The sequence below is a fragment of the Wyeomyia smithii genome, chromosome 2 (assembly GCF_029784165.1).
Source record: "Wyeomyia smithii strain HCP4-BCI-WySm-NY-G18 chromosome 2, ASM2978416v1, whole genome shotgun sequence".
NCBI lineage: Eukaryota > Metazoa > Arthropoda > Insecta > Diptera > Culicidae > Wyeomyia > Wyeomyia smithii.
Window position 1 is genome coordinate 23,593,358 of NC_073695.1, and position 16,036 is coordinate 23,609,393.

The 16,036-nt window shown below is 42.2% G+C and overlaps 1 protein-coding gene across 1 annotated transcript; it reads right to left on the reverse strand.

The window, feature by feature from the left end:
* Positions 1-3,185: 3,185 nt before the first annotated feature.
* Positions 3,186-9,793, reverse strand: LOC129719523 (uncharacterized). The gene is made up of 3 exons (XM_055670917.1): positions 9,305-9,793; positions 8,828-9,236; positions 3,186-6,145 (listed from the first exon to the last, which is right to left on the reverse strand). The coding sequence occupies exons 1-3, from the start codon at positions 9,791-9,793 to the stop codon at positions 3,186-3,188; spliced, it is 3,858 nt and encodes a 1,285-aa protein (XP_055526892.1).
* Positions 9,794-16,036: the final 6,243 nt, after the last annotated feature.

Genomic DNA, 16,036 nt, shown 5'->3' on the forward strand with positions numbered 1-16,036 from the left:
GATTTTCATTTCACATCCCTATGTAGCCGAACTTCCTGAGAGAAGTATTCTACTTCAAAAGTTATTCACCTTAAACTGATCGAATGTCTGACGAACGGCTCAACATTGAATTTTTCCAGCAACACTGCTGCAGCATGCTGCTGTTGCAAACTCAACAACGTGATGAGAAACAGTTTCGCGTAAAATTAAGCTTGAAAGCGTGATTTTTTGCTCATAGTATCTTCGGAGAAAATGCTTAGAATATCAATCCCTATATTTTGATAGTATTCGTTGTGTGATTTATACCCCTAAAAGTGAGAAATCAGTTTTCTAAACACCCCTACGTAGTGAAAAACATTTTCGTGTAGGATTAAGCTTGAAGGTATGATATTTTGCTCACGTTATCTTCATTATCGGAGAGCTTGCTTAAAATATTTACTATCAAGTTTTAATGTAGACTGATTACTCCCCCGAAAAGAGGGAAATAAGCTTTCTAAACACCCACGTCGGATGACAATTTGGGTTCTGGTGCCAATTTTATAGATCATACCCTGGTATCTTTCAGAAAGGAGTTTGGTAGATACATAGCTACAATTTGTGTAGATACATGGCCAGCAGGTCACTACGAACCACCGTAAATGAAGTCTATTGAAAAAGAGAAAAAGAGAGTATTTATCTTTGGACGGGATGTTGGTTGAGCGGGCATCAAGGTGGGCCGCTGAAAGATCCGAAACAACTGGAAAAGGGTATGTTTTCGAAGTTTTTCTTTAGCTCCCCGTGTTGATTGCAAACCGCTGTCTGTTGAAAATATAAACATCTTTGGCTCAAACTTAATTTTTTATTACTGATAATTCAGCTAACAAACACACCACGCAGACTATTCGTATTACCCTCCGTCGCTAGCTAAAGACAAAACACCGGAGAGCCATTCGTTTTTTAACTTTTTTAACTTCGGCACATGAAGCAATCGAGGGCTTGCAGTTTCGGGGAACACACAAACATTGGTCGCCACGACGAGATCGACAATGATATAATAATGGATAGCTTGACGGTAGTCATCGCATACAACCACCTGCAATATATTTTTCATATTTACTTTTGTAAAAATGAAGCGTTTGAAAAAACACGTGTCAGCAAGCGGGCTCCCGAGGGCTCACGTAGTCGGCAACACTCGGGCCTGTGTTAGCCGAAGCTTCTGAAGGGCTGTTTTATTTAGAACACTGTGGGTTTCCGTTTTGTGTAAGCACTGGAGGGCAACGAAAATACCCTCCGTGGCATCGCTTAAAACACACACGCAGTGGTGTGGTGGGTTTGGACATGCCTGGTTTCAAATGGCATTTGCTTGTTGACCGAGATCTACGTCACAATCCAAACACCTGCTTCTATTTACCTTTTTTCGCTACTAGAGCAGACGAATGTCTTCTTCTTCCTCACCTGTGTATACCTCATTGGTTCGTAGTGACCTGCTGGCCATGTATCTGCGCAAATTGTAGCTATGTATCTACCAAACTCCTTCCTGAAAGACACCTGGGTATGATCTATTAAATTGGCAAGTTGTCACACGAAGTGGGTGTTTAGAAAGCTTATTTCCCTCTTTTAGAGGGAGTAATCAGTCTACATTAAAACTTGATAGTTAATATTTTAAGCAAGCCCTCCGATAATGAAGATAACGTGAGCAAAATATCATACCTTCAAGCTTAATCCTACACGAAAATGTTTTTCACTACGTAGGGGTGTTCAGAAAGCTGATTTCTCACTTTTAGGGGTATAAATCACACAACGAATACTATCAAAATATAGGGATTTATATTCTAAGCATTTTCTCCGAAGATAATATGAGCAAAAAATCAAGCTTAATTCTACGCGAAACTGTTTCTCATCACGTTGTTGAGTTTGCGACAGCAGCATGCTGCAGTAGTGTTGCTGGAAAAACTCAATGTTGAGCCGTTCGTCAGACATTCGATCAGTTTAAGGTGAATAACTTTTTCTACAAATTTTGTAGCGCCTTACAGTCTTCAGAAGAACTATCCCCAGGAAAATTTCCTACAAATATCATGTATTGGTATATTTTTAGGAGCCAACTGGAAATTTCTAGAGGATAAGTTTTGAAAAAGTGGATTTTCCCATATAAAATCGTATGGAAACTTTAAAAATCGGGCGCAAATCAGGGGTTCCACCGATCGATCTGAAAAGTTGCACAGTTGTTACAGGACCCATAAGGAACGCGAAAAGTGCATGGGAGCTAATATTTATTTTTGTCCCACCCTAGTGATATAGGGTAGGAAACATATTCTAAGCAGCTTTGGGAACCGCCTGTGTATTGAGACGAAATACTCGAAATGTGCTGGGTGAAATTCAAACAGAAGTATATCAATCTGTTCTCTACCTTTCACTCTGTTAAAACTTGTTTTCAGGTCGTAAAACTGAGTTAGCAAACTTTAACAATAATCAATTAAAGTTACCAATCGAGGAGCACTATTCCAATCTCCGCGAACCTATTTTAAGCAGTTTCCATATGTTTTGCAGGCGTTTTATTTCAGCATCCGAAGTGGCTCCTGAATGGCTGCAATACAGGTCGATTTGTTTCAAATGGTGATTGTTCACAGATTGCTTTTTGATTAACGGTATTTCTTATATTCGTAAGACAGCTAGACAATCAAAGTTTTTGTTTCCATCATTGAAATTGTCGATATTGATCAAAATTCAAGAGTTTGAGGCCTGGGGTGACATTGCGCATTTCGTTTTGAGCAACTCGAACTGTTCGGACGTTTTACGGAACCAATTATTTAAGCAGCTCAAGTATCGTTTAGAAGCAGCTAAAAACTATTAATTTTATTTAAACCTTAGTGGCATTTTGAGCAAAAATATTAAATTCTAATTACTCACATGAGTAGTTCACGTTTTTATGGTTTTTCCGAACTTCTTCTCATACACAACTTGCTCTTTTCAAACAATAGACCGGCTAAACCTCGCATTAACTTTGAATCGATTTTACAATAAATTTCCGGATTTTTAACTAATAAAAGGACTTTTTGATAAATTGCCACGTGGCCACTGAACTGTTCATAGCACTTTGTCCAAATGATTTGCCTTAATTCCATCTCGCGTATCTGTCTATCTGACGATGACAGCTCACCGTGCTGGTTCTGTCGATTGCTGCCGGGGAGCGCTCGAAGCGCCCCAATTCGTCGGGATGATTCTCTCGATCACAGCTGGGGAGCGCTTAGGGCGTCCGGCAGTGCGCCCAGTGGTTCCGCAACAGCCCCGCCCCGTAATTCTGGTGTAGATTCCGGATTGGAGCCAGACTTACAGCTTTCAATTTCAGGCACCGCTATCTTAGCCACTGGACGTTTGAAGACTCCGTTGGTTGTTCGTACAATCGCCTGTCTGACGCGCCCGTCGATGCCTTTTATGACTTGCTCGACGATTCCCCGGACCCACGTCTTCCTATTTTCGTTGTCCGCTAGATAGACCACAATGCCGACTTTGATCGGTTCATGATCTGTGTACCACTTCGTACGCTTGTTGACGAGCGGCAAATACTCCAGCAACCATCTCTGCCATAGCTTGTCCGCCAACCACTGGGACCGCTTGTAACCATCCCGTAATGCTTCTGCTTTGTTTGCGGGGATAACGTACGACTCTGTTCCTCCTGATGGATAACCTCGCAGAAAATGATTCGGTGACAAAGCCTCCACCGTATCCGGCGCCTGCGGCATATATGTTAGCGGTCTTGAGTTGATCGCATCTTCCGCCTCAGCCAGAACCGTCAGCAATACTTCGTCGGTAAGTTTTCTTCCGTCGTCCAATGCCGCTAAAGCCCCCTTCGCAGATCGAACCATTCTCTCCCAGGCCCCGCCCATATGGGGGGCCGCTGGTGGAATGAAATTCCATTTAGTTCTTGCGTCCGTAAACGCTTCACTACAGCTCATCACGATGTTCCTCATCACCTCTTTACTCGCTGCTACGAAATTGGTCGCGTTGTCTGAGAAGGACTCCGCTGGCATTCCCCGTCGACATGCAAACCGTCTTATTGCCATCAAGCAGGACTGGCTTGACAAACTATTGGCCACTTCTAGGTGGATTGCTCTGGTAACGAGACATGTGAACAACGCCACCCATCGTTTCTCCACATGCCGACCGACGGTTACCTCCAGGGGACCGAAGAAGTCGACTCCACTAAAGCTGAACGGACGACGATTGGGCGTTATACGCTGTGTTAGTAACGGTGCCATTCTCGGTGTGTCAGGTTTGCATTTCTTAATTTTGCACCACATGCAACTGTCCATCACCTTCTTTATTTCGGCTCGAAGATGCGGAATGCAGAACCTCTGTCGCACTTCGTTGGTGACCGTCTCTCGTCCTGCATGGCCGAACTTTTGATGATAATGGTCCAGAAGTTTACGCGTGATCTGATGGCCCCTTGGCAACACTATCGGGTAACGCAGTTCGAAGGGTAAAAAGTCCGCCGTGGCCAACCGTCCTTCCATTCGTATTACATCAAACTCATCCAGTATCGGTGACAGCTTGTAGAGAAGACTGCTTTTTTCCAGACTCACTCCGGTTGAACATTTTGCTTGACGACTCTTCAACAAAGTTCTCACTTCGTCCGGATATGCCTCCACTTGTGCCAACTTCAACAACGCTCTTTCTGCTACTTGATGTTCTTCGCGGTCGATCGGCTTCTCGATAGCCGATAACTTCCTTAGTACTAATGCTTTAATTTTCGGCGGTGCTGGAACAACTTCTATCACCTTCCCTTGTCGCTTCGCTCGCAGATTGTTGATGAACCTATTTACACATGCCAGCGTTCTGATAAGCACGTTCCACTTAGAAAATCTGGATATGTCCACCAACTGACCTTGTACTTCGACGTCGTGTAGCAGAAATGTTGCTCGCATCTCATCTTCGACATTCGGTTTTTTGAATTGCTGTAATGGCCACTCAGCTTCTGGTTTGTACAAAAACTGCGGACCCCGCAACCAAGAACTGTTTGAATCAAGCTGCGGACCATTGCTCCATTTCGTTAGTTGGTCCGCAACATTCAGTTTAGTGGGTACCCACCGCCACTCTGATGGCCGCGACCGGCTGATAATCTCTCCAATCCGAAATGCAACGAAAGCCTTATATTTTCTTTGATCGGAAACAACCCATGAGTGAACGGTGCGTGAGTCTGTCCAGTAGAACACTTGTTCTATGTTCAGACCTTGATTGTCTTTGATGTTTTCCGCAAGACGAACTCCTTGTACGGCCGCCATCAATTCCAGCCGCGGGATCGACACTTGCTTGATCGGTGCGACTTTTGATTTTGCTTGCACCAACGCACATCGAGGGACCTCCCCAGCTAAGATGCGGAAGTAGCCTACGCAGCCGTATGCATTCTCGCTTGCATCTGCGAAAATGTGCAGCTGCAGCGTTGAGTATTCGAGAGCAAGACCGTCGCCGAAGTAGTACCGCGGTATCTTTACCGCTTCTACAGCTCCCAAATAGCTCGTCCACCGTTTCCAACCCTCCAGCGCTTCTCCGTCGATGACTTGGTCCCATTCGCAGCCTTTTCTCCAGAGGATTTGGATCAGCACTTTCGCAAAAAATGTGAACGGCGCCAATAGTCCTAGCGGGTCAAAGAGACTCATGACGCAACTAAGCACTACGCGTTTCGTAGGGACCTTTCCATCGTACAGGTATGGCATTAACGAGTCGCGCATCTTGGTTGTTAATGCGAAGACGTCGTCCTTTGTGTTCCACACTATCCCCAAAACGCGTTCCGGATTAGCCGAGTCGAGATGAATTGCTTGTTTCTTCTCCGTTTCACCCATGCGTTCCAGGAATTCCAGAGAATTTGACACCCAGCCTCTGATTTCGAAACCGCCTTTAGAGTGAACGAATCTTACCTCGCTTGCCCGCTGGACAGCCTTTTCGACAGTGTCCGTGCTGTCGAAGTAATCGTCCACATAGTGCTTGTGTACGATTGCATCATAAGCTTCTGGGAACTGTTCAGCGTAGTCCCGAGCATTCTTGTCTTTCACGAACATTGCCATACTAGGAGAGCAGGTGGCTCCAAAAATGACACAATCTATCACGTAGATTTCGTTTCCAAATACAAACAGTTGCGCCAGTCTGTCCTCCGGTCGAACTTTGAGCTGGTGAAACATCTCACGGATGTCACCTCCAAATCCGATGAGAAACTCCCGAGATTTGGCGATCACGGATGGTCAGAGCCGGATTTACGATTGTGGGGGCCCGGGGCCCAGTTTACAGTGGGGGCCCCAGAATAAAACAAACCCGTTTTTTTATCGTACGAGCTAAAAACACTTATTTCTCATTGAAAAGTTACCAAAAATTTGCTAGAATTTTTTCTTACGAGTTTTTTTTTTTGCAGAGAACTTATTGATTGAATAATCAACATTCAGCTCCTTCAGAATATTGTACTCTCAACTTAACAATGCTAAGTTTGACAGCCTTTCACTCTTCATAGTCGTACGCAACCTATTTTCAATCAGTTTCATCTTCGATAAAGACCTTTCTCCAGTTGCGTTCGAGATCATTAGGCTCAAATAAATAAATGTATGCGACTGCTCGAAATCCGGAATTTTTTTCTTGATATCTGAAAAATAAAAACCTACCGCAATTCGAAAAAAATGCGATCCGCAAGCAAAAATTTGCACACAATTTGAGAAAGACTGCGCAAATATAAGGCTACGCTGGCAATAATCTACAGAACCTAGGAAAAAACTAGGGGTAAGCGGGGTAAGACCGCCCCCTTAAGCAATTCTGTTTATAGAAAAAAAAGTTGCGGCTGCAATTTCATTTTTTCTTCGCTAAGAGGTTCTTCTATTCAATACCCGCATTTAAAAAATAAAAACTGAAATATTTTTGTTTATTTTCCAGTTTTTTTTCAATTTTTAAAAATTCATTGAAAATGTGCAGATCTTTTTCATGCGGGGTAAGCCCGCCCACCAGCGGGGTAAGATCGCCCACCATTTTTTGAGGATAAACAATATTTTTAGGGCCGAAACGGTTGATTTTTAGGTATAGTGTCTCTGACAAAGTTGTGGATGGTATTTTTTTTTCTTTTTAAATAAAATATACACTGTGAAAAATCAGAAAAAAAAATTTCTAAGTTTCAACTTATTTTATTTTCTGATTATTCAAGTTCAGATCAATGTTTAGGTAACTTTTTTGGTTTTCAAAATAAATAAATTTTTCAGAATTGGGGGTTTTCAAGATATTGAATTCATAATATACCTATCTACAAGCTAAAAATTAAAACTCATTAAACCTGTCTGTATGATTCTTTTGAAGACTTATTATGTATAGAAAAATACTAATAATTATTCTTTCGTTTATTTATATTTTCAATTTTCTATGTTTTTTTTTTTTTTTTGAAGAACAAAATTATCAACGACTCTATACACCAAACAAACCGTCCAAAAAAAAAATTCTTCACAAAAGTTTAGCTATTTATATTTCTATTACTCCATGATCGAACAACCATCAAATTTTAGCTTACCTTTTGTAGATTTTACAGGCAAAAACATATTTTTTCAAATAAATTTGAAAAAACAATATATTTTCAATTCTATTTTTATATCTTTTCTTTAAATTTTTTTAGAGTGTGTATTTTTTTCGGAAGTAAGAAACTACTATTTTCAGTTCTGCCGGAGACGTCATACCAATCAAACAAACCGTCATGGCTCTAAAATTATTTTGGTTCATTAACACCATTTTCACACAGGTTTACTTTTTTCAAAAATAAGTCTTGTTAAAATATATTACTAGAAAAGCTTCAACCAAATCGAAAATGGTCGATTAACATCGATGTCTTATGTGGCTTGAAGTTGCTTTACTGATCCTGTAAATATTCCCTTTGTAGTGTCGAGGCATTTGGGTCTTGAAGTAAAACAACAAGCAGTTGGATACGTGGCGGTTTTATCCCTTGTATAGTGGGCGACTTTACCCCCAGTGGAACATTTTCATATTTGACCGAAAAAGTAGTCAAAATTACAAGATTACTCACGGCCTTCGATATTTTCGAAAGAAGATAGATTCAGGCAAGCGATTAAACGTATATTCACGAACAAAACAATAGATTTTTAGACTGAAAAACCTTAAGTCCCGTTGCCGCAAAACAATAGCGCATTGACTGGTTGCCAGCTGAAAGGTTGTTTTTGATTATTTCTGCGACCGTTCGCGCACTATCAAAACAAAAAAACGTGCAAAATGTTATGTAATTATACTGTGATAGACACGTTAAAGAAATTTTTCAATTATTTTATAACTTGGTAGCAAACTACAGTGGGCGGTCTTACCCGCAGGGCGGTCTTACCCTGTTTACCCCTACACACATCTGCAGGTCAATAAAATCTGCACACGGACTCTGAAAATCTGCATTTTGCAACGCAAATCTAGTATCCATGATTCGGACAGGTAAACTTATTTTCGGAATCAACAGCAATGTATTTAAAAAAACTTGTGGATTATCTTCTTTCCTGCTTGATCTCCCATGCGCGCTGGTTCGATTCGAATGGTGTGTTAATGTGTGTCATTCCAAGAGAATCGAAGGTGAAATCTTATGGATGTGGTTGTGATATTGGCGCTCGCGAAAAAATAACACTGAAGGAAAGTTTCAGATTGAAATGGTCTGTTCAAATTTTCTTACTGTAAATTGAACTTTTGATTGAATCTCATTTTTTATAGAGAAAATAACTTTTTCTCGTTTTGTGGGGGCCCCAAAAATGTGGGGGCCCGGGGCCCGGGCCCCCTGGGCCCCCCCTTAAATCCGGCTCTGCGGATGGTAGAGAGGCCAAGTAGTCCGGCCCTTTCAGGAGCTTGGAGTTGAGCGACACACCATTCACTTCGGCCGCCGCGTCCAATACCAAGCGAATCTTGTCTTTTTTCGGATTGACAACAACGTTTAACGGCAAGTACCAAACCTTGCCAGGGATTACAGATGCCAGTTCCTCCTTCGTTGCTTTATGACAGTAGCCTTTTTCCAGATACTGGATTATTTGTTGTTTCACTGCAGCTTTCAACTTAGGGTTTTTCGACATTTTCTTCTCCAGGCTCTTCATGCGCCGCAGCGCCATCGGTAGGCTGTCCGGAAACGTTGGGTTGTCTTCCTTGAACAGCAGTCCAGTCATGAACCTATCGCCGACGCGAACAGTTTTCTCCTCCAGCATTTCCCGAGCTTTTCGATCATCGTCTGATTCCGGCATCAAATCCGCCGAGAAGCCCTTTTCTACGACTGTGTACTGTGACTTGAGAAGATCGTGTAGCTCTGCATTCGATAATCCAGCACACGAGTGTTGTGCTAGAAATCCCTCACCTTGCGTTGGGTCTTGCGATCCGTAGATCGTCCAACCAAGTTTAGAGCGCACGGCAATCGGTTCGCCTGGTTGTCCGCACGAGATTCCAACGGGGCGAAAAGCTCGATATGTTTGAGTCCAATCAGAAGCAATGGTGCAGATGCAGCGTAATCGGTCACTGGCAACCCTTCCAGATGACGATACTTTCCGGCTACGTCAGCGAAAGTCATGGCCTGTGTCGGCAACTTCAGGTTGCTTACGGTGTGTACATCCTGCAAGATAAATCTTTCATTCGATCCAGTAGCTGAGATCGTCAGCTGGATTTTTTGCGAATCCTTCTCCAGTCTAGAAACCCCTGCGGTCCACGTTATACGGAGCGGTTGGGTGATACCGTTGCACTGCAGTTTTCTGGTCAAATAACTGTCCACTAACAAATACGAAGACCCCTCGTCTAGAAACGCCACTGTCGAAACGCTCTTATTCCCGTTGAATATCTTAACCGGCACCATTCTAAACAGGATCGAATCCTTGGATAAAGCGCTGTGGGTGTTACAGCTTGACTAAAACTCGGCAGGATGCAGTAGTCTATTGTGGCGTTCCGAGCAACCTTCTGCGGTACAGCGAATATTCAGCGAATATTCACACGGTGTACGTTCCGGTTTTTTGTTTTGAGCGGCAACTTCAGACCCACTATGCGTGTAAACGTAACTCTCTTGCTCTTTGCCCTTGTTGTTCTTTGGCTTTCCCGTTTTACCACCACTGGCCTGTGGTGACGTTTCCGAGTAGTTAACCACTTCGCTTGCAGCGGAAACTAAATCGGACAGAAAATCTGCCAATGTCCTCAGCGTCACCGATGTCACTTGCCGTTTATACCGTACCCAGTCAATTTTCGTGCTCGCTGGCAGCTTATCCACTAGTTCCCGAATGAGCATCGGGTTCACTAAGTGGTCCATCAATTTCGAAGCTTCGAGGTGGTCGCAGAGCTGTTGGACGAGAACCCCGTAGGTGATGAACGACGACAGCTTGTCCGATTTCGGTGGATCAGCCTTCCGCACTTTCGTTAAAAGCGTATTTAAAAGCTGCTTGGGACGTCCGTACAACATACGCAGCGTCTCCATTACTTGAGGCACGGCATCCGGCAACAGGAGACGACTGCTGACCGCATCTCTGGCAGCACCCTTCAAGCACTCCTGAAGACGGGCAAGATTTTCCAAGTTCGAAAATCCACACGCTTTTGTCGATGTTTGATAACTGCTGAAAAATATGGGCCATTCCTCCGGGCGGCCGGTGAACGTGGGAAGCTTTCGAGACAAGAATTGACGAGCGGTCATCTGCGCCTTTGTTGGACCTGCTCTATCACTCTTCTTCTTTTTGGACCCCTTTTCTTCGGACTCAGATTCGGTGCTACTGCTGTTCTCAGACGATTCGGTACTGCTGCTATCATCTGATAATTTGGCGCTACTGCCGTCTTCAGATTCGGCCTCGAAGCTGCTATTTTCCCCCACTGAGGTTTTACTTTTTTCCCCGAAGACTACCGATCCCTGCTTAAATTTCTTTTTCCTGATCTGCGTTTCTGAAGCACCAGCTTGCAGAATTGGAGTTGAATTACTAACGTTCCCGTCGCGGAACTCTGTAGGGTTTGACGTTTCCTCTTTCTTCCCGACGGTACCGGATTTATTCGCACTTTTCTCCTTCCGCAGTCGTTGTTTGGTCAACTTTTTCAATTCCTTTTGTAACTCCTTACGTTCGGCCTTGTGATTCCGATTGAAGTCAGTTTCCACCTTGATCTTCATCTCAAGAATCCTCTTCTCTGTGTCCCATTGCATTTCCAGCTTCTCTTTTTCGAGTTCCATCTGCATCTGGGCCAGTTTCAATTTCTGGGCCTGACGGTTCCGCTGACGTTCCCTCTCCAGCTCTACTGCTTTTATTGCTGCCGCAATCTCTTCATCTTCCGGATCAGGATTGTCGGTATCGGATTTTCGACACAGGGGGCACATCCACTCTTCATCGTCATTTTCCATCGTGGGACCGTCGACGCAGCTGAAGTGGTAGCCGTTCTGGCAATGATCGCAGAAAGCCATTTGCAACTCGTCATTCTCCGGCTGGTCACAGTGCGCACAATGGTACTTGGTCTTATCCGCGTCTTCATTGAGGTTATGTTGCGGGTTTTCCATACTCATTTTTTAGAATGTTCGGACGTTTTACGGAACCAATTATTTAAGCAGCTCAAGTATCATTTAGAAGCAGCTAAAAACTATTAATTTTATTTAAACCTTAGTGGCATTTTGAGCAAAAATATTAAATTCTAATTACTCACATGAGTAGTTCACGTTTTTATGGTTTTTTCCGAACTTCTTCTCATACACAACTTGCTCTTTTCAAACAATAGACCGGCTAAACCTCGCATTAACTTTGAATCGGTTTTACAATAAATTTCCGGATTTTTAACTAATAAAAGGACTTTTTGATAAATTGCCACGTGGCCACTGAACTGTTCATAGCACTTTGTCCAAATGATTTGCCTTAATTCCATCTCGCGTATCTGTCTATCTGTCGATGACAGCTCACCGTGCTGGTTCTGTCGATTGCTGCCGGGGAGCGCTCGAAGCGCCCCAATTCGTCGGGATGATTCTCTCGATCACAGCTGGGGAGCGCTTAGGGCGTCCGGCAGTGCGCCCAGTGGTGCCGCAACACGAACAAAACTAAATGATCTCTGGGGGGCGTTATGTTTCGTTTTTCGTATTTTTTTCGACTTTGCGAGTTAGATGAGCCGCAGGACAAATGACAATGACAGCTCCTTTTAAGCCTAAAGCATAACTGGCAGTATGTGACCTACTCGAAAATAGCGAAAATCATTCGAATCGAGCTGCGCAATGCCACCCATGTTTTCTTCGACTGATTAAAATAGCCGCTACTGCTTAAGCCGTTTTTTACCCTATGTAGTTTATCTACTACAGTGTACAGTGGTCCAATAAGGCAAAAAGTGGAACTTAATTCCACAGCGCCTTTCAACTTCATTCTAGCTCAATAGTGTCTTCGGAGCAATTGTTTGTATGAATGACCCGCATAATCGCAAATTATCAAAAAATATGAAAAGTTTACTATACTAAAAATGAAAAAATAACTTTTTTGTGTTAAGAGATAGAAGAATAGTTTATTCAACAAAGATGTAGAAAATTCAAAAATATGAAACTTTGTTGAACAAATGAAAATCGTATCTTTTTTCGGTACAAAGTTATAAAGTACATTACATGGAACTTATTTAAAAGTTTGTTTTTTGTACTTAACTTTTGTGAGTTGCATTTTACACGAAAGTGTAGTTCGAAAGAATTGTCAAGACACACAAAACACACAATTTTGCCGAAAACCATCTCCAGGACTTTTCCTCACAAAGTTATATCATAAATATGGCTTTTTTTTCGATAACTTCAAGAACGTATAAGTTAAAAAGGGGCAAGTGGAATCATGATGTCCATACTTTTCCTTGAAGTTAAGCTGAAGTACTATAATCTTCTTTAGGTTCCATTTGTCCCAATCCACCCATTTTAGAGTACGGCGAACATATGTCACAGTAGGTTTTCATATATCAAAAATACTAACTTTTTTGTGTTAAGAGATAGAGGAATGGTTTATTCGGCAAAGTTTTAGAACGTGCAAAAATATGAAACTTTGTTGAACAAATAAAATTTCTATCTTCATTCGGAACAGAGTTATAGAGTATTTCATGTAAAAGTTACTTAAAAGTTAGTTTTTAGTGCTTAAATTTTGTTAGTTACATTTTACGAGAAAACGTTGTTCTAAAGAAGCATTTGAGCATCCAAAACACACGTTTTTGTTCAAGGCCACACATCTCCAGGACTTTTCCTTACAAAGTTATAGCACATTTCAGCATATTTTTTCGAAAACTTTAAGAACGTATAAAGGAAAAAAGGCAGTGGTGTGAAGAAAATGGAATAAGAATCAATGTCAAGAAATGTAAAATATTCTTACTCTTCCATTGCTGTACCACCGTCAATCACCAGTACACTCAGAATTCCGCTTCGTTGGAACGTGTCTCCTCTATCACCGACCCAGGGGTTACGCTAGAGCTTTGCCGGTCCTTCATTTTGTGACATCTCTTTCAATTTTTCTCTTTCTTGGAACAAGGATCTTGCCCACGCCTCTACTGTAATATTATTCACTCATGCCTTTGCGTCTTGTGCTGGAACATCCCTGAGAACATTTTTACTCTTGGAAATTCCACTCTGTGCTCCGCCCCGACAACTAAGAAGATCTCCTCGTTTTGCTGTTTCTATACACAATCCAATTAACTCTTGCCTGAGGGCCTTAAACGATGTTCACTAAGGTTTTACTGTCTCTAAAAATATTTTCGAAGACGAAACAATAAATAATAATAAATAAGATGGTAGTCCCATCACGGGGATACGAGACCTACTGTCTCTGGAACCTTCGAATCGTTACAGAAACCGCCAGAGAAAGTTTACGGACTGATTTTATGGCAAAGACTTTTAGCGCGAAACATAGGACAAGAATTGGAACCTGGAATGTACTAAAGTTACCTCAACAAGGAAAGCTGGCACAGCTTGTCAGCGAGGCTCGACGCATGAAGCTCAAAATCCTGGGACTGAGCGCAGTCCGTTGGCCAAACTTTGGAGAACACAAGCTGCCGTTAAGATAGATACTGTTGTATGCTGGCATTTGAGATGTAAATGCTCCTCGCCATCGCCCATGCATCGCCTATCAAAGAGAGGATAATCACGGCCTACCGAAACTTAGTTATTATTGAATGGTATGCGCCCACCGATGCTGCCGAGCTACAGGACAACGAGAACTTCTATATTCAACTAAATACCATCGTGGATAGGGTTCCACAAGGGACATCAAGACCTACACCGACTTCAATGCGAAGATCAGCTCCGAAAACAAGGACTATGAGCGCGTCAATGGACGTAGTAACAACGACATGGTTATCCGGAATAAACCTGGCGCCAACATTACGTCTGATAATTACCTCTTGATTGGTAAGATCCGCCTGCGCATCACGCAAGCTTGAACGGCGATATAACACACACCGACAAGAAGATCCAGCTGTGAAGCGATCGTTCGTTGGCGAACTGGGGATCAGAACAGGGGACATACTAAACGGTGGCAACGTAGAGCAACACAGACGGCCATCAGAACACCTTTATGAAAATTGCAAGAATGATCTGGGTCAACTGTGAACCTAGAGAAAAGAGTGGATATTAGATGAAAGCTGTGGGAGATAGATGAGCGGAGAGAAGTAAAAGCTACGACTAAGCGCGCGAAAGCTCGAGAATCCAATACAGGGTTGCCACATTTATTTCTGTATTTTTGCTCGAAAATATCTGTATATCTGTTTCACGGGCGAAAAAATCTGTATAAAAAATCTGTATCGAGCAAACTAAGAGATGAAAAACTTTTTCCTTAAAGAATATATTGAAACTAATCACCATTTTTTGCTTTAGCTTAATTTTTTATTGGTTTCAAACTTATAAACAGGCGATAATCAAATGTAGTAACTGAACCCGGAATTGCTTATTTTTCTTTACGTGATTCTCATGCATGTTTTCGTTAATTTAATTTTAGAAGCTCCTGCTTGGTTAGCAACGTAGCTTTTAGCTTTAAAATTGAGTTCATAAGCTTAGGAGCCATGAGATTTCTGGCTTTAGACATGCTGAAATTATATATTGAAAATATACGTTCTACACAAGCCGAAGAATGTGGAATTTTTGAAAAAATTCGCACAAGATCTCAGTAACGGAAACATGAATTTACCATTCGGCATTGTGGCGTCCAACTACACAGACTAAGTTAAGTCATCTGATCCAACGAACCTTCCGGTCAAAAAGTTTGTTCTAAGCGAGCAAAATTCGTTATCCAAGTCTTGTCGATCAGTTACTGTTACGAATTTGGGAAATCAAATTATTTAAATTTTTCAATTTCCCGAATGTTTCAAGATTAAATAAAGCTACCGTTTTTACAACAGGATCGATGAAATCTAACAGCTTTGCAATGTTACATCTAACAGCTTCACGAATGTTATTCGGCTTCGGAGAGGAAACTTAAACTCTTTTGTAGACGGGACGTGGGTGAACTCCCTGGATGATAAGGTAGGATCCGCCAAGGGTAAGACATATCACTCGCATCAATTCTCTTTCAATACAAGCGATCGTTGAAGTGTGAAATCAAATAAAGCTTTTTGAGTCGATTGCATATCAGCGGAGATACTCAAAGCTGACCCCATGCTATCCGCAAGAATACTGCTTCAACTACACCACGACATTTCTCAAAGTCCTGTGTTAAATTATCGTAGATCAGATACAGGAGAAGATTGACACAACTCTCCGACAGCAGTAGGCAGGATATGGGGAAAAAGCAAAAGAGCATACATACGTTACGTTACACCAGCATTAAGTTTTCCTCATAACTTATGAACCCACAAAGCATGAATATACTCGATTCTTTCGCTATTTGATAAGAGGTTACGTTTTCTCTTACTGGAGGTGCTTAAGTTCTAGTGTGTACCATTATCGTGAAGAAAAGGCGAAATATCTCCTGAGGTGATGCGACGAAACGATGAATTTTTAATTTTGTGAAACTTTTTCCTTCTAGACCGTATTCAGTAGGACATCGTAGCAGAGGCAGACCCAGGGATTCGTGGCGACGAAGCTTAGAATGGAGTCCCTTCGAGTCATGCCGAGGATTGAGACAAGGTGATGGACTTTCCTTTT